Source organism: Mus musculus, chromosome 1 (genome assembly GCF_000001635.26).
Source record: "Mus musculus strain C57BL/6J chromosome 1, GRCm38.p6 C57BL/6J".
In the NCBI taxonomy this organism is placed as follows: Eukaryota; Metazoa; Chordata; class Mammalia; order Rodentia; family Muridae; genus Mus; species Mus musculus.
Window position 1 is genome coordinate 116,180,492 of NC_000067.6, and position 26,622 is coordinate 116,207,113.

A 26,622-nucleotide genomic window follows, 5' to 3' on the forward strand; every position below is an offset into this window, starting at 1 on the left:
GGAAATTCTGTGCACAGAGTTTCAGAGCTGCTTGCTCTACCCAGGCCACTGAGAGCCAAGCAGGCCTCTTTATGTCTTCTTTCAAGAGGACTTTTCAGTGAAGCCTCCAGGGGCTTCTGCCACGTCCTATCTAGTGTTTCTCTAGTAACAGTTTCTGGTTCATCCATCTCTGTTTTTTTTTTTTCTCCTGCTGCTATTTTGCCTATTATCTTGTCATGCTGTCCCTTGGGGTGATCTCCATCAGTGGATAGGAGTGAGAGGCATTGTCTCTAAGCTCATTCATATAACCCTCTGAGAATATGAACCTCTGACCTAGTTATTCCCAAGGTGAAGACTGCTCACTGGGTCTATAGTAGTGATTGTATCTTTGCATTTCATTAGAATTTTCCAAATACATTGTGTGCGTGTGTGTGTGTGTGTGTGTGTGTGTGTGTGTGTGTGTGTGTGTGTGTGTTAGGGGCAGGATGAATGCAAAGCAGGGAGAGGTAAATACATGCATTCCTGTGTGAAATATGGCATCACTGTTTTAGAGAGGTTGGGGCACCCGAATATGTGTGTAAAATCAGTGGACAACCTTTGGGTATTGGTTTTTACTCTTCTACCTTGTCATGAGATAGGGTTTGAGACTTGCTGTGTAGGCAAGATTAGCTGACCTTCAAGCTTTTGCAGATTCTTCTGTCTCCATCTCCTGCCCCTCACAGTCATACTGGGACTATAAATGATTGCAGGTGATTTTGGCTTTTAGGTGAGTTCTCTGGCTTGTGAGGGATGGATTGCAAAGGATTTTGTCCTCTGAATTATCTCAGCCCCATCCAAATCATGGATTTTATTTTTTGTCTTGTTATTGCTGTTTGTTTGTTTGTTTGTTTTAGTAAAAATGCCCAAATTCCTTCTAAAGAGATTTTTAGGAAATTGATTCGAGTAAATATTCTCCAGAGCCCTGTTTCAAAGCTCTTGCAGAATACTCTTCCTAGCCTGGCACACAAGGCCTTGATAATTAACTGGCTTCTCTTCCCACCTGCTTTGATTGTTTTCCTTGGTCTGTATCTCTATCCATTATCTTCTTCTATTTTCTATGAACTATTTCTTTATTATCTAGGAAGATGTCTGTCTCCTAGAATTTTTACTCAATGGGCTATGAAATCAGTCTCTTACTCTGTGAAACATTTCTAGTCTTACCATAGTAACACTTCTTTCTTCCCTGCCTGTTATCACTGTCTCACCAAGAGCTGAAAGTTTGCAACTGTTTGCTGTTGTGTTTATTTTGTCTTTGATTTCGTATTAGCATATATTAATTATATGCAGTTGGTTCATTATAACATTTTCACACATGTGTATAATGTATTTAAATCATATTCATCCCCTTTACTTTCTTACTCTCTCTCCCTTTCTCCCTCCCACTCCTATTGATCCCTGCTATTCCAAACTAGTTCCCTTTTTACTTTCATTATCTTTGCTTTTAATAACCCAACGGGCTCCATTAGTATTGTTTACAGGAGCATGAACAGGGAGTTGCACGTTCTTAAGTACCTTACTCGTGGCTACACTACCAAAAGACATGACCACTTATCCGTCAGCCATTAACTCAATAAACATCATGGTGGTTTGAGACATGTCAAGCTCCTCACACTATATGATAGGGTGTTGGTTGGAAAAAGTTAGTGTAAGTCTTGGGCTGGGTGGAGTAATCATAGCTTCTGTGAATTTAGAAGTACAAGCTATCATGCTATTCCCAGAATCAGCCTAGGTGTCCATTGTTTAAGTTGTTAGTGTCTTTGTCTTCCTCATTGACTTAAATTCAAAGGATGGTGTTTGAGTTCTTTCTGTAATTGTCTCTGCCTTTTAATTATGCTTAATTCAAAATTCAATGTCATGCGATGTTAATATCACCCAATCCCAAGGCTGTCTGGGACTTGCTGTTCTGGTCATCAGTGTTAGTTCATATGTTCTGTTCAGTGTGCCTGGATACTTGAGCTGGAGTTTCTATGCAAATAACTATGGTAGTAGTTATAATCCCTAGAGTCATCATAAGTATAGACATGATCCCCTTTGGCAGGTGAGGCAACTGAGGCAAAGAGAAGGAAGTCAGCTCATCATACAGGCGGGCACACTGAAGGTGATCTGAATGATGAACATGTGTCACTTCTGTGTTATTGTGGCCTGAGCAGTCAAAATGACTGTTATGTTTTTCAGGGTTCAGTGGGCCATACACAACCAAGAGCCTCCATCAATAACACTTTTTTTTGAAAGGAAGTTATTGGCCCTCCATGAAAATTTCCTAGTGGAGTTTCCTCAGTAAGATAGGTCACTATTGTCCTGCAGCTGAAAGGGATCTGGGTCAAAGGAACAGGACAGGTTGCTGTTAACCAGGAACATCTTTACCCTCCAAATTGAGTGTGAATTGTCTTGTGATCAGGTTTGATTACTTTAACCATGATGCCAAACTGGTATGATGATCTTTGTAGGTGATGTGCCAGTGGTTGGGGAAAGCAAGTGTCTCAGGCAATGTTTTATTAGTAACTTAGGAAAAAAAAAAAAAAAAAAAAAAAAAACCTCTTGAAATTCAGAATGACAGTTGAGCCAGTAAAAGTTCTCGCCACCAAGCCTGACCACATAAGCTCGATTCCTAGGATCTAGGTAGCATATGGAGAGATTTACCTTACACAAACTGTCTTTGACCTCCACATGTGCACCCCTCCCCCCCACACACACAGACTGTTGCTATTCAATTTGTCTGTATCTTGATTGCAGTAGAAAACTCCCTCCACCTTGTTATGGGTGTGGCTTTGTCAACTTCAGGAAATGGACATGAAAATAGAAGAATTCCTGTCTGGACAATTAAGTAATGTGAGGCATGGGAAAGGCTAGTAGGATATAGAGGAGGATATAGTCAAAGCATTTTATATTTTTACCCATCTTTGAGTAGGTATGATGATTGATGCTAATTGTCACCTTGATGGGATCTAGATTCACCCAAGAGCAAGCCTCCAAGAACACCAAAAGAGATTACAGAAATTAAGGTTAGACTGAGAATATCTGTGAGGGACTTTCTTGAGTATGGAAGTTGATGTGGGCAGATCCATCCTTGTAAATGTAAGCAGGACCACTCCCTGAGCTGTAGATCTGATTCTGCATGGTATACAGTAGAGAAACCCAAATGATCAACAGCATGTATTCATCCGTATCTGTTTCCTAACTGTGAATGTGACATGACCATCTGCTTCAAGCTCCTGCTGCCCTGACTTCCCTGCCAGTATGTCACTACTTTATCCTTGAACTCTTAGTTGAAATAGAGTCTTTATCCTTTGAGTTAATTTTGTTAGGGTATTTTATCACAGCAACATGGAAAGAAACTAAGAAAGTAACCTTGTATAATTAAATAAAAAAATTTCCAGGGCTAGTGAAGCCCAGTGGTATATAGTTGCACAGGATATGTGAAGTCCTAGTTTTGATTCTTAGAGCCATTGGTTTAAACAAAAACTTGCAAAAGATTTCACTATCAGTTGGATACAAACTTCAGAAAGGTACAAGGGGAAAAATGACCTATGCCTCCTCTGTCTGAGGATACAATTTCTGGTATGACAGTGAGGGGTTTTAACAGTTTTTTTTTTTTTATCTTTTTCCTGGGTAGCCACCCATCATCATGCTAATTAATAAATAGCATTTCTTTATTTGGCAGAGATGTTCCACATATTTGATTTGTTCCCTTCATTTTGAAGATGAAGCTATCAGAAATGGTTTGGAAAGATGCTGAGCTATTAGGCAGAGAAGAAAGATGACCTTCATGAAACGGACCTTCCTGTTTCTCTTGCAGGCAGTGGCTTAAATGATGGCCTGTGGCATTCTGTCAGCATCAATGCCAGAAGAAATCGTGTTACTCTCACACTGGATAATGATGCTGCTTCCCCAGCTCCAGACACCTCCCGAATACAGATTTATTCTGGAAAGAGTTACTACTTTGGAGGTAAGTTCCTTAGCCTTGAGACAACAAATAAAGAGGCAGGGAAATTATTCTACCATGTGATTTAGCAATTAGACATCTCTCCCCCATAACCATGCATGCATGCAGGCAGGCATATTCAGGCACCAAATAGTGAGAAATCAAAACCTCATACAACTGTGCAAACGTAAGCTATCTAGGACAGTGCCGAGGGCAAAAGGACACCCAAGGCCTAGGTACTAGATTTGGGTTACATAACTCACCAGAAGTAATTCTTGAAGCCATGCCAAGCTCTTGGTCTCACACTAGAAAGGAGAAACTCAGCTGAAAACTTAGAGAAAAGGAGCTAAGAGTCAGCAAGTACCCACAGGAGAAAAAACTCTAGTGGGAGATACCACCAGTCAGCATGGACATCTTGGCCCCCCACTGCCACTTTACTTTGTGAGCCTCGGATCTCCTTTTCTATGTCTTAAGAGATTTTTCACACCCATGGAGGGTGACAGAGAAAAGTAGAAAGGAGGTAGGGCCTCCAAGAAACAAGGAGGAGCAATTACAATTTCTAAGTTATTGCCTTTTCTACTGTTTGCAACAGTTGCAACACTTCTAGGAACAGAAACAAAAATAAACTCAGGTGGAAAAAGCTTACATGACATTTGCCATGTTTACAAATTCACCCATGCTGAGTATTTTAAACGTATATTTTATTAAAATAGATGTCTAATTCTGTAGTCAGTGATCTATCTTACAGAAGCAACATCTAAAGGTGACTTATTACCTATGGCTGACTGACTTTAAGCTCTTAAGTTACAGTCCCTGAAGTCCTTTTGTAGAACATAGACAACATGATCACTTTCAGAATTACTGGAAAGTATGAACAAGTGCAAAATGCAGGCTTGTTGAAGTTAAATGGAATGCTTACTTAGCACGTAAAAGGTACTTGTCTTCATGCACCCAACCGCATGCACACTAAACTCTCCTATCATGGTTCTCTTACACAATATAGAAAGTGACTCAACCTGGTTCAGATCTTGTAGATGAGAATATGAGCTAGCCTTGACCTAAAGCTTTCTGTTCCTTCCCATGAAGTTACCAGACACAAGTACTGCATAATAGCCTTCACTGGAGAGATAAGAGGAATCCAGGGGCAAAGACACTCATTGCTCAAACCTGAAGACTTGAGTTCTGTCCTTGGAATCTGTACTACGACAAGAGAATGGGCTCCACAATTCTGTCTCTGTCTTCCATATGTTCAGGACAGTACATGCATGCACACACTCTGTCTTGCTCACATGTAGTAATAGAAATAGTAGTCATAGCAATGACACATAAACTATAGTTACCTAGAGTTTGCCATATACTTATCATACACTCTACACTGAGTGCATCCTCAAACCCTGCAGTCTCTTAGCTCTAAAATCTACAAATCACCCCTTTCTTCCTAAGGTTGTGGATCTTGAAATACCAAGATCTTTGCACAGGCACAGAATATATATTAAAGGTCTTTTTGGAAGGGAGCTGTGCAGAACAAGATCAACGCATTTGGATTTTAGCATGAAGAAGGACGATAGTCCTTCACCCACAATGACCATCACATGCCAAGCAATAGCATGTACTTTAGATGATCTTGTGTGTGTATGGTAGATAAAAAGGCTGTTGTTTGGTGAAATAAAATAATCTGTATGGCAAAGTCATAATGATCTTGCTGTGTTAGCCCTGGTGTATTCAGTAGGAAACCAAAGATCCATCCTCAGAGAAGGTAGAAAGCACCAATTGCTGTCGTTGAAATCTAATGCTGCAGTTCTTAGTTCTAATCTCTGTGCATTGGCTGTGGCACATGTGACTCATGCTCATATACACTGTCATTCTAAGATTAATAAAATAATAATCTGTAGGAAGCTCTAGAGACATTGAGTGTATGGTGCAGATTCAAATCTTTGTTCACTGCAGCCAGCCCATAGTGAAAGAAAATGAACAGGAATCAATGCTGAGCAGTGGTCCCAACTGCAAGCTTCATGTTCTAGATTACATAGGGTTTTTCAGCAACGGAGGAAAAAATGAGAGTCAGAAATTTATTCTCAGGCAAAATGGCTTTGAATAATAATGGTACAATAATCTTCTAAAATATCACTGCAGTATAATGGTTCTGCTCCCCTCAGTTAGAATATTGATGAATTCTGAGTGAGTTTTTAGGGTGCTAGACATAGAACATGAAGATTTATCTATGATTTGAACAGTGTTTAAACAAACTCTCCACATGCAGACTGTAAACTTAAGGAACATAAAAAATGAGCTTCCACAATAGTAGTCAACTTCCATAAATTCTCTCTACAGTTTCAATTAGAAGCAGTAGCATCTCTTCATTTTATAGTGTGCCTGTGAGCTGTTAACCAGCTGCCAGGCTTCAGCCCTGCAGTGACTGTCTATCAGAGATGAGTGAAATAATTCCTTGTGTTTATGGCATATTGCCATGTTTTCAAGCTCATATTCCCATGTGCTCTGAACCTATGAAAATTACTGAGATGGAGTTTGTAAGAGCACACATACTCATCTATCTGCTTGGTCTTCACCTGTCTTAATGAGAAGGTTGAGCTGACTGCAGGTGATACTAATGGGTGCAATGCAGTTTTATTTTTTAAAAGAACAATTTTTAAGAGGTGTGGTGGTAACCTTTCTCATGTGCTATTACAGCCTGCAACTATGTGTACTTAAGACCATCATTCTCTTAATGTCTGGATTTGCTTTGCACTGCATGTCAAAAATCCTGCTTGGTTCCTGAGTGTACTTTTCTCAGGAGCTTATCTTGTTAATGCTCCACAATTAACCAAAAATTACTCATCTGCCATCCTTACCAGAGCATAATTTCCTTAGAAAATGTAATTAAGAACTGCATTTTGAACTTAGATGAGTGTTTTGAGATACAACCAGCCTTCCCAAACACTTAAAATATGTGAAGAGTATGCTAAAGATGCCATTCAAAGTAAACACATTTCCAGCAGTGTGTGTGTGTGTGTGTGTGTGTGTGTGTGTGTGTGTGTGTGTGTAGCTGACTTGGTTGGTAGAATGTTTGCCATGCAAGCATGAGAAACTGAGTTTGAATTCCCAGTACCCATATAAAATACTAGGCATGGCATGAAACTACTTGAGTTTCAGTGCTGGTGAGGCTGAGTTAAGCAGGCTCCTGATGTTCACTGACAACCCAGCCTATATAAGTCACAAAGCTTCCATGTAGATGAGTAGCCCATGTCACATAAAGTAAAGTGATAGGTGAAGGCAGAGACCTGGAACTCAAGACCAGCCAGTTTAGGTATATTGGTGAAGCCATGATTCACAAAGAGACCTTATTTCAAAGAATAAAATGGGAAGTGGCAGAGCAAGATGTCTTGATTCCAACCTCTGGCTTCTATATGTAACCACAAAGAATGCTGAATTTTTAGGAATGCACCACTCACACACAGAGACACACACATGCACATATGCACACACACATACACACATACACACATATACACATACACACAGACACACATGCACAGAAATGCGCACACACACCCCTACACTCCCCCCACACACACATTCACACACACAATGGGGATTAAAGTAACTATCTTACCAATAATGTTCCCTTTGGCACCTTTCTCCTTTATAGTAACTGAGCATCCCCATTTTGCATCATTTTTGCATCTCTTCCTGAGTTCCAGTTTACAACACAAGTGTGCCCTGCTATGAATACAGAAGTGCCAAGATAATTAGACCTCAAGGTCTTCCATCAATAGGTTGCCAAATCAATGACCTATCATTTCAGTGCTTTTCATCTTTTCTCTCTGTCCCACAGGGTGCCCTGACAATCTCACCGATTCCCAATGCTTAAACCCCATTAAGGCTTTCCAAGGCTGCATGAGGCTCATCTTTATTGATAACCAGCCCAAGGACCTCATTTCAGTTCAGCAAGGTTCCCTGGGGAGTTTTAGTGATTTACACATTGATCTGTGTAGCATCAAAGACAGGTAATTATTGTCTTGTCTCCTCTGTTCCTCCACCCCTTCCCATTCTCACTGTTCTGAATATGAATTTCTTTAAGCAAAATTCTAATCTGTAGACAGTAGCCACATTAGATATAATTGAGTTGCCTAATAGAAAATATTTCTGAAGGGATTTCAGGCCCATTGAAAATGGTTTAAATTGGTTGAATCTCTCTTCATGTTGACTTGCAGTAAATGGGATATGCAAATTAAATCAAAATACAAATTTGTGAAAGGATTAAAATTTTATGCATAAACAATATTTGGTTTCTTTGAAGTTAAGAGTAAAGCAGAAAGGAGGGAGGAATTTCTCTCCCTAAACCATTTTATTCCTTGCCTGCTGTGGGTATTCTTCCTATAATGTTAACAGCTTCAGGAAGTCTATAGCTAAGTGGCTGGCTGTTGCTCACTGTGAATGTCCTCAATTGGGGATGTCTGGTCCTAGTTGCTACCAACTCCATTCACTGCTTCTCTCATTCTAAAGTGCTCAGACAGTAAACTAGTGAGAACCAATCATTTTATTCTACAACCTAGATATCCAACATGATGCTCATGTTCTAGTGGCAGCTTTCTTGGGATTTGGCTCCTTTTATGGTAGAAGGTTCTAGATTTTAACTCAAAAAGGCCAAATAGAATGGATGCTGAGTTTCAGCAGTATTTTGATGTGCTCCTTCTGTAGCAACTACCTCCTTCATTCTTGTAATTCTGCTTATCCCTTTTAAGATATTAATGAGCAGATGGGTAAATAGGATTTGTTAAGTGGATACCTATGTGTTAGTATTTAAGGTTCTTGGCTACATTAATTAGCCATTGCTATAAACTGATATGTACCCTGATTTGTGAAAAGTGATACTAGTAAGAACATGTTATACCAGTAAGCTCATACCACTTTGAGGAGGAGGGGTGAAATGGGGGAAATCTGGGTATGTGATATATACATATATATATATTGGTTTTTCAAGACGGGGATTCTATGTTTAGCCCTGGCTATCCTGGAACTCACTCTGTAGACCAAGATGGCCTCAAACTCAGAAATCTTCCTGCCTCTGCCTCCCAAGTGCTGGAATTAAAGGCATGCACCACCACTTCTGGCTTGAATTACATCTTAAAGGATGAGTCAAAATCATGTTTGGCCATGTTGAGAGTAGACAGAAGCTGATAGGAGATACTGCCTGGCAAAAGACAGGGCTTGTAAGTATTGCCAAGTTAAAATAATTTGATTTTGCATTTAATATCTCCAGTACTGGGATGCATTTTATAACTAACAGCATATGATAGTGTTTTTGACAATATGTATTTCCTGAGAAGCAAGAAATTGATGACTTTCAATTAGTGTCTTTCAATTGGTGTCTTCCAATCCACCATGTTTTAGGTTCAGTTGACATGATTCAGCCTTTAGGTCAAGCAGGAAAGTCACATGGCTTCCATATAGCTCGGGATGTGGACCTGGAATTATCAGAATGAAGACTTTTGTGCTAGCAGATTTTGGTTTCATATTCTATGTGAGAACTGAGAAGGAACATCATCAGATTTGCTTAGAAACATGAGTTAAGAAAAATATGGTGGCACACACCTTTAATCCCAGCACTTGGGAGGGAGAGGTAGGTGAATTTCTGAGTTAGAGGCCAACCTGGTCTGCAGAGTGAGTTCCAGGACAGCCAGGAGTACACAGAGAAACCCTGTCTTGAAAAATCCCAAAAAAAACAAAAAACAAAACAACAACAACTACAACAAAACCATATTGCCATAGTAAGGGGAGTAAGGGAGATGATTTTTTTCCAGTCCAGGGAGAAATGATGAAAAGCATCAGGTGCCTTTACTGTGGAACTTGGGAAATCAGCCATGTAGCATGCGGTCTTTGCTAATGCTGGCTATGACCACTATAATCACATGGAACATTAGCATGCATTTCTGATACCATTGCAAATGATATTCCCAACACATCACACTGACTTCTTGATCCTTGTGCTTTTTTTTTTTATTTGACCAACTGGAAAAGTGGGTAATAAAATGTGTACATCATTAACATGTGCTAATTTAGAGGTTTCCAAATCAAAGCTATTACAGGAAATGGGTACCATCCCAAGTCTATATTCCTAGCAATGGAGGAACTCCCAAATTCATCATCTGGTGCACCATTTTGTGCTACAGATCAATACAGGGACATTTGTCAAATGGGCTATCTTTGATATCTTCACATACAATTATGGAAGGTCTCATTATTTTTAATTACAAGAAAATCATTGCCATCAGCCCTGCACTTTATTTTTGTGTAATTGTAGTCTTGAGTATTTATATTACATACAATTTTGTTTGGTTTTATTGTATAATATGAAATGTATTTGCTTTAGTGGATAAATGGTATATTTCACTTGAATTGCAGTCATTTTCTTATTGATCTAATTTGCATTTGTTTGAAATCTGGGAGGCAGGTGTTTTCAGAGTTTTGTGTTTTCTTTTAAGTTTTGAAATAAAGATAAATGTCATAAAGGAAGTTTATATACATGTAAACTAGTAACAGCAATAGATACAAGGAGGGAAAATATATGGTATAGATGCACAATAAATAAAGAGTCAATTTGTCAGAGATCAGGCAGGGTAAGAAAAGCCTCAGTGCTTGGGGAAGTAAATGCAGGGGGTCTCTTGAGCTCTCTGCCTATCTCAAAGAGGGATGATTGTTCCATTTGTCATGTATGAATATGTAAGCCAGCTGATATGAACCTGCCTGCTAGGCACAGCAGGGGATCATCCTGTCCCCTGGCTAACAAGACTATGGAGGCCTGAGAGTTTCCCCTTAGACAGCAGATACTAAGAACTCTATGCTTGTATCTATGTCCTTTCTCACCTTCAGAGTGAAGTGGGGCCCACCTATACACTCTGGCTTCTCTTCTTTTGTTTCCAAATATGTTTACAAATTCAAATATCTTAGTGCTAGTCATTTGTGAAGGATAGCAAATATGGGAAGGCCATAGCAGTCTTCAAGAAAAAAGGCACAAAGCTGCAAAATCTTAAAGTACTTTTCAGTGAGCTATTACAGGCCTTGGGAAATGATGTCTAACAAATTTCTAAGCTCAGTTTCCTTTGAGGCATTTAATGTCTACCCTTGAAAAATCACTTATGGCTGGAAAGAAGTCTCCCTGGGTAAGAATGCTTTCTTCAAAAACACAAGGATCTGAGTTAAGATAAGAGCGCACATGTAACAAACTAAACACAGTAACATGTGAGTATCTGTAATCCTAGTGCTATAGGAAATAGAGATGGGAGCTTTCTGCAGCTTTCCAGTTGCCAGCCTAGTTAGAACAATAGCAGTAGCAACAACAACAAAAACATAATTACTTCCAGGTTCAAGAAAAAGAACATCCCTCAAAAGGATAAGGTAGAGAATGATAGAGGAGGATAGCTAACACCCTCTTCCTTCCTTCCACTTGTTCACAGGCATGTGCATACATGCATCTCCCCCATACACAGCAATATTGATAAATTTTATTATGACTGACAAACATTGATTTCTGTGCAGCTTTCTAGAATGCCAGGGAAATTTTGGATACTACAAGTTTCATTCCCTGTGCACTACTCTCATACAGCAATATAATTTAAGGGAGGTCCTTAGATATCATCCAGTCCCAGTCCCAGAAATGGACATCATGTGAAAGCTGCAAAATTAAATATCAAATCAGGGTTTATTGCTCCTGGCCTCTGCAATTGTATCCTAAGTGCATTTCCTTCTAATCCTTGTGAAAATGCAAACCATTTGTGTTTTTCACTCAGTGGAACACATGTAAAACAGTGTATTCAGTTTCCTACAGTTACATATGTCATAAATACAATTTCCTCCTTCTGTATCTTGTTCTTTTTCTCTTACAACATTTTCTTCTAAGAAAAACATGTGTCTCACTCTCTGGTCAGGATTCTTAGCTTCTCAGCTTGAGCGGGGAGAACTACAAACACAGAAGATGGTAAAAACATTATGTTGGATAACCTCCACAGAGTGCTTATACATCCCATCTCATATGTGGGAGTGTGTTAAAAAACAGTGAATAATATAAAAAGACATACATATGTCTGAGCTCTTTTCTAAATTGGAACGCCTTTATGTCAGGTGCCTGGAAAGCCAGGGTAAGGGCAATGCCCACACCATCTGAGCACTTCTCTCTAAGTGAGAAATGCTACAATATGGTGTTCTCCCTTTATGCTTGAAATGGTCTGAAGTAAAACCAGGATCACTCTGCTGCCTTTGTCTTTTTAATTTGTCATATTTTGCCCTGTTTCATGGAGGAAAACAAAAGTGCATTTTATCTAGCAGTTACTGAATAAACATTCTTTAGCTATTACTTCCTTTAACTATCTCCACAATCTTGTAGAAATTAAGTGGTTCTTCAAGTGTGGCTGATGTACAATATCACAGCACACAGTGCAAATTGGTAGAAATGAAATTTCTAGGGCTGTGAGATGGTCCAGTAGTTGAGAGCTCCTGCTGCTCTGGGAGAAGTAGAGAGTTTCATTCCCAGCACCCACATTGGTGGCTCCTAACCACTTGTAATTCTATATACAGTAGATTTGACATCCTCTTCTGGTCTCCATGGGTACCTGCACTCAGATACATACATATAATTTAAAAGCAAAGTAAATTTTAAAGGAGTTAGTTATATCTAGGTGCCAACCTGGGAAGGAGGAGAGGATTTCAGGATGTACTCCTAAAGAACACTCTAAAGAACTCTCACATTTAAGATCTCTGGGGTTGTCACCAATGCTAGGAAAGTTTGCCAACTGCTCATTTAAGGTAAAATATTTAGTGGTCACAGGAGTCATATTCAAGTCCAGTGTTTGTCAATTTCTGAGTCTGTGGAAGGGTGTGGCATCTGTTGCTAAAGTTCAAAAGAAGAGTAAGGGCTTGTGTGGCCAGAGCTAGTAAAGGAGCCTACCTGGGGAATGGGATGAGTTGAGGGACATCATGGAGCATAGACTGGACACTTACTGTGGATGGCGTAAGGTAGGATTAAGAAGATGGGAAGCATTTGAATATCAGTTTGCATGATCAAAAGGCTCCACCGTGTAATTACAGTGCCACACAAGGAATGGAAGTCAAGGCCAGAGGAACTAGCCAGCGCAACAAAATGTTTGCAGTCTGAGTCAAATTAGTAGCTAATCTTTACTTTTCTTTTTTTTTTCCTTCTTTTATTAGATATTTTATTTATTTACATTTCAAATGTTATCCCCTTTCCCTGTTTCCTCCCAGAAAACCCCTATCTCTCTCCCCTCCCCCTGCTTCTATGAGGGTATTCCCCCACCCACCCACTCCTGCCTCCATGCCATGGCAACCCTGGAGCATTGAGCCTTAACAAGACCAAGGGCCTCTCCTCCAATTGATATCCAACATGGCCATCCTCTGCTAAATGTGGCTAGAGCCATGTGTACTCTTTAGTTGCTGGTTTAGTCCCTGGGAGCTCTGAGGGTTCTGATTGGTTGCTATTGTTGTTCTTCCTATGGGGTTATAAACCCTATCAGCTCCTGATCAGGGGACATATGTGTGTGTGTGTTCATGAGTTATATGTATGTTATAATGCAGAATTTCTTCATTTGATTTACTCATCAAGGATTATTTATTCTTGTGTTTTCTTTGGCATGTGTAATCTCTTAAAATGCACTATTTCTTCTAATGCTTTCTGAGAGGCTGAATTGGTAAATTTGATTAAATTTGGTTTTAATGTGGAATATTTTCTATCTTCATCCATAGTGATTGATAGTTGTGCTAGACACAGTAGTTTGGGCTGTATCTGTGGTCTCTTAGAGTTTGTAAGATATCTTTGTATGTGTGTGTGCTATGCTGTGTGTGTGTGTGTGTGTGTGTGTGTGTGTGTGTGTGTATGCATGTATGTACTATGCTCCATGTATGTATATACATATGTGGTATGCTGTGTTTGTATGTATTGGTGTTTTCTGTGTGTGTGTGTTCCTAACTACAGTAGGGATCATCATTAACTACAGTTTTTAGTAATGAGTTTGAGTCACAAAGCAGCAAATTAACTTTTCCAAGGCCATGTAGCCAACATGTAGCAGAACTTAGCATCAAAAACTCTGATGGAGGAGAATTATTGCTATGTTTCTACATGTTCCTCACTCTAATCTGTGGAGAGCAGGAACCCCCAACTCTTTCATAGAAATCTGAAGCAAGAAGTGATGTGTTTGCATGATGCATCAGAAATCACACACTGTAAGAGCTGGAAAAACCATTCAGTTGGTAAACTGGGTGTTGCCAAAGCATGAGGACCTATGCTTGGAATACAGCATCCACATAAAAGTAGAACAGAGTGGTATACTTAAATTCTCAAGATGGAGAGGCAAAGACAAGAGGTTCTCTCTAGTTCTCTGGCCAGTTAGTCTCCCTAAATCAATGGGTTGCAAATTCAGTGAGAAAACTTATCTCAAAATAGAAATAATGTGTAGCATGATTGAAAAAGACCTGTAACATTGATCACTGTCTTCCACATGCTCAATACATATGTGCACATATATCTTCAACCATTTGTGCACACAAAAACCTGAACGGGAGTTACAATCCATGTTTCTTATTGTCATACTTGTAAAAAACATACTAAGACTCAGAACACATTGGGATCTAAGATTTCCTGGAGAGGTCTTGGCGTTACCTAGTTCTCAGGATGACTGTGGAAGGGAGGAACTTAATTAGCCTGGAATAACTCTTCTATGTAGGAAGAGTCTGAAAGACTTTCTCAGTATAGGCACTCCATCTGGAACTCCTCAAGGGAAAAAAAGGAAAGAAAGAAAAAAAGAAAAAGAAAAAAGAAAGAAAGGAAGGAAGAAAAAAAGAAAAGAAAGAAAAACCTGAATCATTCTTGTGCCTTGGTAATAGTTGAGAATGTAGCTGATTGGTGGACACAGTTGAGGACTTCTGTTTTCAGAAACCACTGTAAAAGGTGTTAACAGATATATGGTGCTTATAATTATTTTCATTATTTCTTCTTTTTCATCTCTTCCTCATTCTGCTCCTCATCCTTCTTATTTTTCTTCCTCCTTCCCTTTCCTTTTGAGACAGGATCTCACAATTTGTAAAGGCTGGCCCAGATTTTACACTCTAGTTGAGGTAGGCCTGGAATTAAATTCATAATAATATTTCCACCTTAGCCTACAAAATTCTAGGATTTTAGGCATGAGTTAATATGCCTGGTTAAGAAACATAATTTGACCAAATAATTATGGAAGCAATCCTCTTTCCAAATTGGACAAGGAACATGTTATAAATACATGAAGCATGAGAAGATAATCTGAGATGAAGGCTCCAAGAATAGGACGCTATGTGCTATTATTGTTTCTGTAAATGAAGATGGAGAGGAGTTCAGCCAGCAAAATACTTGCCAGTACAATCATGAGACCTGAGTTGGCATTCCAGAATCCTCTTAAAATTGTCAAATGCAGTTGCATCCTTGATTTACCAGCTCATAAAAGGTGGAGACTTATAGATCTATGAGGCTATTTCACCAAACAGCCTAGCTCACTTGCTGAGTTCTGGGTAAAACTGAGTTCTGCCTTAACAAAATAAGGTGGAATGACAACCAGAAAAATGACCACCAAGGTCCTTCTCCAGCCTCCATGAACACATGTGTAAAGTCATGAATACACAGACACACACAGAAACATACACACACACACCCCAAAACCCAAAAACTCTACTATTTCTCTAACATTAGTGAATTTATATAGTATGGAATTTTAAAGTGATGTGATCTCAAATTATAGACTGTTTCAGATGAAGTAACTGAGCAGAGAATGATTTCCTTAGACACAATTCATCCCCAAACCATGTCCCCACTTCCTTAAATGTGCATTTGTTACTGTAATACAAATGGAGCTGGCTGGCTTTAATTTTGTGTGTTGTTGTCTGTATGTACATGTGCCTATATATAAATGGATGTACAGGTATACGTGTGTTCTGAAGGCCAGTGGCTCATACGTTATCTTTGTCAGTTACAGCACACCTGGTTTTTGAAGACAGATTCTCTCATTGAACCTGAATTTACTTGACTCCTGCAGAATACTTTCCTAGCATACATGGGATTTCCAGAGACAGCCCCTGTACTGTCTAGAAGAACTACAACTGTATCCAAACCCCACCTGCCATATAACTGTTCTTACAACCCACCCAGATATTTCCTTGTTTAACTAAGTGTTGTTTGGTGTCCAGTTGTCATCATTACTTGGACTCTGCTTTAGAAGTTTCTGGATGTCATTATTGCATTCTACTGAATGCAGGTGCTTTGAAACATGTCATAATTTGAACACTTCTGACTTTAACAGCATTTACTCTTGGTGGTTGGAGATGAACCACACACAAATATTGCACATGTAAACATTATCTTTTGGTGCTAGATATAGTATTTACTCAAGATGAAGAATAAACTTAGAAAAATTTCGTATTCACCTAAAACTCTTCATACTAGGGAAGGAAGGACAATCAGTTGGCCCAGATTTGAACATGTAGTAAGGAAAGTAACACACATAACTGAAGTGTCATTGCTTGTAAATATTTTCTACACATTTACAGCATGTTAGAACTAAAGTGGAGCTTAAGGATAGTGGCACTTTGTCACAGCTTGAGCCAGAGTCTGTGATGCTCTTTCCTGTGATACATACCCAACACAACATGACATGTCTTCTAAGAGTTAGGAATCATCCTTTCACCTCTTTCTCATCTTGAAAACTTCCACATAGATAGTGCAAGATTTTTACTCTACTTGAAAACCAAGAATACCTAATAAAAGCACTCCCAGTGCTAGCTGTCACTATTCTGTAACCACTATCTAGCAAGAATATTTTTGTTTTGCAAGGTGATGATAAAATTAGACAAACAAGCCACAGCAATATAAACTATAAATAATACGGTAGAAGGAATCACACTAGCATGTTATCTTTATTACAATCTTATGCTTTAAGAAAATAAATGGAACATGTCTGGAGTATGGAGAGAAGGCAGCTAAAGAGAAAAAAAGAAAGAGACAGTGCTTTTAGAGAATGTTAAGGATGTGACTGCTCTTCACATAATGAGATAGAGGGAGAGTACATTGGAAATCCATGCAGCTCCTGGAAGCCAGATGGGCAACTGTGAAGTTGGCTCGGTTTGCCTGGAGGAATGACAAGCAGTGGCCCTAAAGGGTGCTGACAGGTTTGTGCCCCTGTCTGCTTTTATCTGAAAGTGGAAATACAAAAGAATAGAATTTTTTTCAGCTCATAAATCAAGAGTAGAATTATCTACTCTTTTTTTCCTCATCATTATCAAAAGTACCTCTGTTATTCATTTATTTATTGGCTTTGTCAGATTCCACAATTTTCTGGTCTGAAAAACTCTGCTTCTAACTTTTACCAAATGTAGTTTAGCATCTGGTGTGTGTGTGTGTGTGTGTGTGTGTGTGTGTGTGTGTGTGTGTGTGTCTGTCTGTCTGTCTGTCTGTCTGTCTGTCTAGGAATGCATGCACATGAATGTGCATATATGTGTAGGCCCAAGGTCAGTTCAAAGTTTGTCCCTCAGTTGTTTTTCCTTCATTACTCTTTTGAGACAGGATCTCTTATTAAACTTATTTATAGCATACCAGTTTCATTATGTGCTCAGCCTACAAAGCTCCAGGGATCCTACTGCCTCTTCTTCAGTGATATAATTACAGATACATGCAACCATGTGCAATGTTTACATACGTTCTGAGGATCCAAACCCAGCTCCTCATGACTTTATAACAAGTACTTAACTAACAAATCTACATCCTTAGTTCATAAAATCCCATTTAAAATGATGAAAATAATGATAAAAGAATACAAGAGATGGGTGTTTTTTATCCTCTTCGAAGGTTTTTTTTTTTTTTTTTTTTTTTCCTTATCTTCTTTTCAGTATTTGGTCGAAGTTAGAACACTTAAATATAGTAAAATAAAATAATAGACTGGTTCAATGCTACATACAGCCTACTATCTACTAATTATGTGGCTCAAATCTTTGAGGCACTGTACTGAAATATAAACACAAGCTCATCTCATTTTATAAGGGAAGGAGCTAACATTGAGAGTCGTTAACTGCCTTATCCAGTTACATAGATAGCAAGTATTTTCATTAGAAACTTAACAGGCTCCTGCGATCCTTTGAAACTTCTAAAATGTTTCCCCTTGAAAGTCACACTACACACTGAGTGGGATTTCATGAATCACCTGGATGATACAGGATAGCATCTATACAAAGCTATACTGCACCTGGAACAATGCTTATGTCAGAGGAAGGACTTGCCACATAAAAAGGCTGATAAACTAGACAGTAATAAAGAAAAGCACATGTCTGGAGATAATTGAGCCAAGGATCCAAACAAAAACCTTGCTCATAATAGATGTTTGAAATAATGGCAGCCTATTCTCAGGAAAAAATATCAAACAGGAGACAATAGGACTAGATCAGTAGCACACGTCTGTATTCCTTTACTGGGGCAAAGTAGATGAGAATATCTTGTGATTCGAATGGAAACTTTTCCACACAGGCTCATGTTTGAACACTGGGCCCTCACTTGTTTCAGAGGTGTCTGTGATATTTTATGAGGCAAAGTCCAGCTAGACTAAGTTGATCCCTGGGGATGGCCTGTGATATTTGATAGCCAAGCCCACTATCTGTTCACTTTCATCGTCCTGTGGCAGCAATGTGTCCAGCTAAGTCTCCAGTCTCTGCTGTTAGGCACTCTCTGCCAAGGTTGAATCCATTCGCTTGACCTGTAAACCACATAAACCGTTCCTTCCTTATGTAGCTTATATAAGGTGTTTTATCAGCACTGGTTCAGTAACTAATATACAACACAGGAAGGGTTTCAAAGCAGTATTTGCTTTGAAGAATCAAGTACTAAGGATATAGACTATACTACTCATTGTGATGTTTTTTAAATTTTTAGGTATTTTTATATTAGATATTTTCTTTATTTACATTTCAAATGTTATCCCCTTCCCTAGTTCCCCCTCCTAAAATCCCCTATCCCCTCCCCCTCCCAGTGCTCCTCAACCCTCCCACTCCATTGGGATGTTTTATAACAAGAAAAGTGTTCTTTTTTATACTCGTGAATGCAGTCACTAGTGACAACTATGAACTTAAAATATGGTTATTTTAAAAAGAAACTGAGTTTTAAATATTTATTCAGTTTTAATAAGTTTACATTTTGATTGACTTCCAACTTACAAACTCTGTAACTATTCTTAATCTGACCCCAGGTCTAATTCACAGCCTTTTTAATATTTTATAAAGTTGAGAAAAACATCTTACAATTCTTAGTGAAAATATTGGGTCTCAGTAAAATTATAATTTTCAGAATCATCTTGCATATTCAGAATCTTGAATCCAAATCTTCTACCTTGTGATATTTGTTTGCACAGATTGTAATGCTGATGACTGATGCTCCTATAAATCCATGAAGGGTGAATTTTAGGGCTTGTGAGTTGTGAGTCTTATTTGATGATGAATTCTGAGGTAAATACAATTTATAGAGTCTCCATAAAAAGTATGGTGGCTTCAGGTGGTCAGTCTTCCCTCTCCCTCTCCCTCTCTCTCTCCCTCTCTGTCTCCCTCTCTCTCTCTTCCTTTCTCTCTCTCTTTCCCACCCTTCCAGAAATCCTCTATCCCATCCCCACTCCCTCTGCCTCTATGAGGCTGTTCCCCACTAAGCCACCCACTCCCTCCTCCCTGCCCTCAAGTCCCCTACAGTGGGGCATCTATTAAGCCTTCTTAGGACCAAGGACTTCTCCTCCCATTGATGACTGACAAGGCCATCCTCTGCTATGCAGCTGGAGCCATGTGTACTCCTTGGTTCTTGGCTTAGTCCCTGAGAGCTATGGGGGACTTTGGTTGATTGATATTGTTCTTCCTGTTGGGTTGCACACCCCTTTCAGCACCTTCAGTCCTTTCTCTAACTCCTCCATTGGGGACCCTGTGCTCAGACCAATGGTAGGCTGTGAGCATCCACATCTGTATTCAACAATTGACAAATGGGGCCTCATAAAATTGCAAAGCTTCTGTAAGGCAAAGGACACTGTCAATAGGACATAATGGCAACCAAAAAATTGGGGAAAGATCTTTACCAATCCTACATCGGATAGAGGGCTAATATCTAACGTACACAAATAACTCAAGAAGTTAGACTCCAGAGAATCAAATAACCCTATTAAAAATGGGGTTCAGAGATAAACAAAGAATTTTTAACTGAGTAATATCAAATGGCCGAGAAGCACCCAAAGAATTGTTCAACATCCTTAGTCTTCAAGGAAATGCAAATTATAACAACCCTGAGATTCTACCTCACACTACTCAGAATGGCTAAGATCAAAATCTCAGGTGACAGCAGAAGCTGGTGAGGATATAGAAAAAGAGGAATATTCCTACACTGTTGGTGGGATTGCAAGCTGATACAAGGAATCTGGAAATCAGTCTGGCAGTTCCTCAGAAAATTGGACATAATATTATCAGAGGACCCAGCTATACCACTCCTAGGCATATACCCAAAATATTCTCCAACATATAACAAGGACAGATATACCTTATTTTTCAAGATAGGTTCTCCCATTGAATGTGTATTGCTCTAAATTGGGTAGACTAGTGATCTGAAAGCAACAGGAATACTTCTGTGTCTACTTTCTAGCCCCAGAATTATAGGTGGGTGTTGCCACATTCAGCTTATTCTTTGAATGATTACTGAAAATCTTCATATTATAATTTGCTCACTGAATCATCTCTCTAGCCCCTCACCCGGACCTTCATACTAAAACAAATGAAAGCTTGGCATGCCTGATCATAGATAGTAACCTACCACATAGTTTAATCCTATACATAAAATAATCCTAAAATTTGATACCAATAATTTTGGCTACTTACTCCATATACTAGAATGTTTAAAAATAATTAGGAAATCTTTTTAAAATGTATAACTTGGTAACCCCAAATCCTAGACTTTCAGATTAAGTTTATCTGGAATGGAGACTGGGTTGTGTTGAGACAAACGCCCAAGCACTTCTGTGGGTCATTTAGAAATATTGAGTCAGCAGTTAAAACACATTAGTCTATTGAGCACATCATAATATTGGCTCATCCATAAAAATTTCCCTATATAGCAAGGAACCAGATTTCCTCCCAGTTTTGTCTGATACTAACCATGATCAGTAGAAAAATATTCATTTATTCAGAAAAGTTTGAGAAATGTCAATGTAACAAAAGTTAAATGATTTGTTTTTGCTGCAGGATCTCTCTCTCTCTCTCTCTCTCTCTCTCTCTCTCTGTATGTGTGTGTGAGCGTGCATGTGTGTATTGTACAATTGTATATTTCATATGCTTATAAACTGTAAGATGGAAGTTTTTGGAAATAGCCTTCAATTTTACAAACACATTTGATCACTATAATGGTTAATATTGATTTTAAATTCATGTAGGAAACAAACATATGAGCATGTCTGTGAGCAAGGTTCTAGATTAAGTTAATTGGGAAGTACCTGTCTTAGATGTGATCAGCACTAGTACCCAGAGTGGGTCCTGGAGAGAAGTAGAAAGGAGCTGCTTAGTAGCATGTGTCTGTCTACTTCCTGCCTGCAGATGCTGTAATGACCTGCTACTTCCATGTGTTGCTGTATTTCCCCTGCTATAATTGATTCTTCCCACAAACTGAGACCAAACAAACCTGCCTCTCTTAGCAAGATTTGTCTAGTGGTTTGTAATGGCTACTTGTGGAAGGAAATGACTAATACAGCCACAAAGCCCTTCTCTAGATGAGACTGCTTTTCGGCATGTTTCACAAAACCCTGTTCTAGATTTCATAAATTATCATACACACTAGGCACCCTTGGCTTTCCCTCTTGTCACAAAGGCTGCAATGAAGGGAACTATGGGCTCTAGGTAGACACTGGCTTCCCTGTCCCCTTCCTCTTTTCTCACATGTTTCTTCCTTCCAGTGTTGTCGAACTTGGAATTTTGATGTGTTCATTTGGAGTGTTCCAGTTGTCTGCTTGGTTTCCACTATGTTGAATCTCCAAGTGACTCTTGATCTCTGAGCCTCACTTTTCTGAACATAGTGATACTGTGTTGCAAAATTGTTTTATTGATCTGTTAGATTAATTCTTGTTACTGACTTTACCAAATTCACTCTACTGAGTGTGCAGTTGAACACATGGCAGAAAGTGGTTTTGTATTACATATGATAGTTTTACGTAAGAATAGACAAAAGGTGAACCTATTTTCTCAAGGTTGATGAGGTAACCACCATCAACAGGTTATTTATCAAGCTCAGTCAGTGGTGCTAACAATGGTGATGGTAAACTGGTTACAAATTCCAGTCAGTGTTTGGGATTCGGGTAAAAAGTGTGGTGAATAAGATAGGCAGCAGAGGCATGAGCCACAGAAAGGACAGGAAGGATGGGAAAAAGTCAACTTTATTAGCCTATGCGAGGAAAATTTTAAATGAAAATGAGAGAAGACTCCTCCCAGCTAACAATTGTCACATGACATTCCCTTGCAAATAAGGGAAAATAACAACTAATAAATAGTTAAGGACTGGAATATCTGATGTACTCAGATATGAATGTTGAAACTAAAATTATAGGTGGATATTTTTTTGAAAGTGAGAGACAATGATCATAGGAAAATATGACTTGTGTTAAAATTGGTGACTATGGGAAGACTTGTAGAAGCATTTCTAATTTCTGGTGTGTGTGTGTGTGTGTGTGTGTGTGTGTGTGTGTTATACATTTGTATGGGTAGGTACATATGCTCCTGAACATTTCTTCATATACTAGAAGGGGATTTCATATGTCTTTTTATGTCATTCTCTATTCAATTCCCTTGAGATAAGATCTATCATTGACTCTGGAATTAAGCTGGCAACCAAAATGCTCCAACAATCCTCCTGTCTTTGTCCCCAACAGTGCCAGTGTTTAAGGTGCATGTTACTACAATCAGCTTTATTCCTAACTGGGTGCTGGGGATTCAAACTTCAGAACTTTCTTGTGGTTGACAAGGAAGCACTCTTTCCTGCTGAACCACTCTCCCAGCCCAAGTATCTTTAACTTTTTTCTATTGTAGACTGGGGGATGCTTCATGGAGTCATTTGGGTGGGTGGGTGGGGGAATGGGTGGGGGACTTTTGGGATAGCATTGGAAATGTAAATGAAATAAATACCCAATTAAAAAAAAAACTGAATGTATACCATTCTGAAGACAACCTCAGAGGATGTTTCTCAGGCACTGTCTTTTCTGAAACAGGGTCCATAAAAACAAAACAAAAAAAAAAACCCCAAAACAAACAAACAAACAAACAAAACAAACAAAAAAATGAAACTCCCTCATCAGATCGCCCTTCTGGCATTTTCTTGACTTATGATTGGTGTGTGATGGAGGTAATTTACTGTGGGCAGTGCCACACCTGGGTTTGTTTTCCATCAAAGGTGCTATAAGAAAGCAGACTGAAAGAGCCAGGAATAAAAAACCTATAAGTAATATTCCTCCATGGTCTCTGCACATGCTCTTTTCTCCAGTTTTCTCTCCTATGCTAGTTCTTGCCCTGACTTCCATCTGTTATGGGGTAAGAATTATAAGCCGAAATAAATTCTTTCCTTCCCAAGTTGCCTTTGGTCATGTTTTGTTACAGTAATAGAAACCCTAAGTCAAATACTGTTCCAGAGGGGATCTTGAGTTTTCTCTGGTAGAGAAACCAGTAGCAGACTGATTTTTGTGTTTCCAAAAGAGAATTATTCAGACAATACATGGTAATAAAGCAAAAGGCTGAAAATTTGGAAGAAAACAGATCTTCATGATAAGACAATACAGATGATGCGTGAAAAGACCTGATTCTGGCAGGCATGATGCTTGCATTTCTCCTGTCTGTGCTGTCCCCTCCTGTGTGCCTTGCCCTTCCTGGGCGTTGTTAAGGAAGGGGTACACTTTTTTGGAAGCTCATTTTACTCAGAGCTCAAATTGTTAGAAGTCTATGTATACTCTGTATAGTGCCTTAATGACCATTAAAGTTGAAAAGTTCAGCAGAGAAAAGAGGAAGAGCATACTTCACATGATCCCATGGAGAGGAAGTCAGGTTTGTGTGACACAGTCAGAGTCCATTACCACTTTCTTTTGTTTATATTCTGTTGTAATGAACTCCATGGATGCTTCGGGCTGCAGAGCTCTTAAGTAGCATATTGACTACTGCAGTAATGTGAATGAGAGTGGGCTCAATAGGCTTATATGTTTGAATGCTTAGTTACCAGATAGTTAAAATTTGGGGAAAATATTAGGAGATGTGGTCTTAATGGAGGAGGTGTATCACTGGGGGTGGGTTATGGAATTTCAAAATTCCAGCTCATTCAAAGTTAGCTCTCTCTTCCACTCTCTGTCTCTCTGTCTCTCTGTCTGTCCCTGTCTCTGTCTCTGTCCCTCTCCCCCCTCTCTCTCCTCTCTGCCTCTCCCCCTTCCCTGTGTCTTTCTCTCTCTGGTTTGTGTTTGGCATTTCAACATGTAAGCTCTCAGCCCAGCCTGCCTGCTGCCTTGCATGCACATACATTTTGAAACTGTAAGCTCCAAATAAACTCTTTTTTCTGTAAGTTGACTTGGTCATGGTGTCTCATTACAATGATTTTTTTTTAAGTGACTAAGGCACCCACTCATGACCCTAAAAAACATCAAAGTAAACAGAACAACCAAAAGCCCTTGAAGCCATGACCCTGGTGGAAAGCAAGTCACAGGCTGAGCATGTGAGTGTGGTATGTGTGTTGGTATGTCTGTTTTTTGGTCTGTGTGTGGTATATTTGTCTGTGTGTATCTTTATGTGTGTATGTGTGTGTATGTGTGTGTGTATGTGTTATATATATGTTTGTGTGTGTAGTATGTGTGTGTTGTGTGTTGGTGTGTATGTGCTTTATGATGTGTGGTATTTGTGGTTTTTGTATCTGTAATGTATGTGTATCTGGTGTGTTTGTGTGTGTGTGTGTGTGATGTTCCTGTGTGGTTTTGTGTGTGTATGGTGTGTGTGTGTGTGTGTGTGTGTTTATTATATTCTCTCACTGTTGAGTGTTTTTACCCCATGATTGAGTTTTATGTAAACAAATCTCTTCTTTTCCTAAAATGTTTTAAATTGGGGGTTTGAGAATTTCTGTTTATACTTATTAATATGAGACTTATTAGGCCAAAATGTTCAAACTTTTAAACACTGAAGTGTCTAAACAAGTCTAACAGCAAAAATTATAATCATGTGAAGAAAGAATTGACGTTGTCTTTTCTAGGTATGTGAGTGTTTGTGTGTGTGTATGTGTGTGATACTCTTATAACGGCTGCTTAGCATGCACAAGACAATGAGCAGTATCTGTAATATGTTGGTCAAACCTAGAAAATCCACCTTTATTTTTGCCATAATCTCCATGGTTAACAGACACAGATTTTACTTCGTATAATATTCAGTCTCTTATGAAAGAAGATAAAAAATAAGGAGCCCAAAGTGCTGTTAGCTGTCTGTGTCTTGAATAATTAACAAAAAATGTTACTGGAGTTACTAGATTTAGAGAAAGAACCCTAATGACTGACTAGCAAGCCAACTTTAGCCACCCAACCTCAGTTGTCCAGTTAGACCAACAAGTAATAATGAATGCAGAAAAGGGAAATATACTTTTTAGCCATCTTGGTAGGATGGGAGAGGTCCATTGACCCTCCCCCCCCCCAATTCCCCAAGACTTTCTTCAAAATCCTTACATAAGGTTCAGATTTAGATTGAAGGAGAGAGGTATAGATAGCTGAATTCTCTTTATCAATGTTTAGTTCTTGCACAACCTCTCTTTGCTTCAGTGAGTTGCAAATCTTTCTAGGGGAGATGCATTTCTCCTCCAGCCACCATAGTCTTTGCTGCTCTCAGCAGCCAATTACTAGGGAAATTCCAGTTCCTTTGGTTCCATTGTTTATGGTAGCCAAATAGTCACAATATCCTTGGAATAGTGTCATTCCTGTTAGCACCGTGTGCTGCTGCCTGTGTGGTTCAATTCTCTGCCTTTCTTTCTTAAATTTCAATGGCAAATCTGCCTTGGGGGCAACTGCTTAGGCCAGGGAGCTGTGTTCTCTGCTCAGGTACATAAGAGAATAGAAATATATCAATGAGTAGGCTAGCCATATGTGAAACAGATCTTTCTTTTTCTCCATAAGTTGCAAAAACCAATAATTTTTACAGGAATGAAAATGATTATAGTCCATGCCTATGTGAGGAGATGCCTGACACACAGTAACAATAAAGTCACACATGTTTACGTTCCACAAGACAGTATACATAACGTTCTCACAAGGGTGTGAATGTTACTTTTATCTGAAGTTTACAAGTTGTAAAACTGCTTGTCAGAAAAGCATTAATAAGTTCAACTATTGATTGCATTGGGATTTGAGCTGAGTTGCTTCTCTGAGGTGTGGGTTACAGGAATGCAGTGTAACCCCTCTGGGAATCATTTCAAGATGTCCCTCCCTGGAATACAGCAGAAAGTCCCTGGCCAGCACCAGCCCCATCACCACTAAGCAGGTACTTTTCTCATTGTTGTGATAAAATGCATAACAAAACCAACTTAGGGTGGAAGGTTATGATTTGGGCTCATGATTGTAGGCATACAGCCCATCCTGGTGGGAGAGAGAATGACA

At 39.1% G+C, this 26,622-nt stretch overlaps 1 protein-coding gene across 4 annotated transcripts in view; it reads left to right on the forward strand.

Annotated features, from left to right (window-relative positions):
• Cntnap5a (contactin associated protein-like 5A) overlaps window positions 1-26,622 on the forward strand; it is a 902,587-nt gene that overhangs the window by 495,755 nt on the left and 380,210 nt on the right. For all 4 annotated transcript variants that reach the window (NM_001371013.1, NM_001077425.2, XM_006529775.4 and 1 more), the window contains 2 exons: window positions 3,815-3,964; window positions 7,773-7,944. In NM_001371013.1, the coding sequence (NP_001357942.1) occupies window positions 3,815-3,964; window positions 7,773-7,944 (322 nt within the window). The remainder of the gene's footprint in view (window positions 1-3,814; window positions 3,965-7,772; window positions 7,945-26,622) is intronic.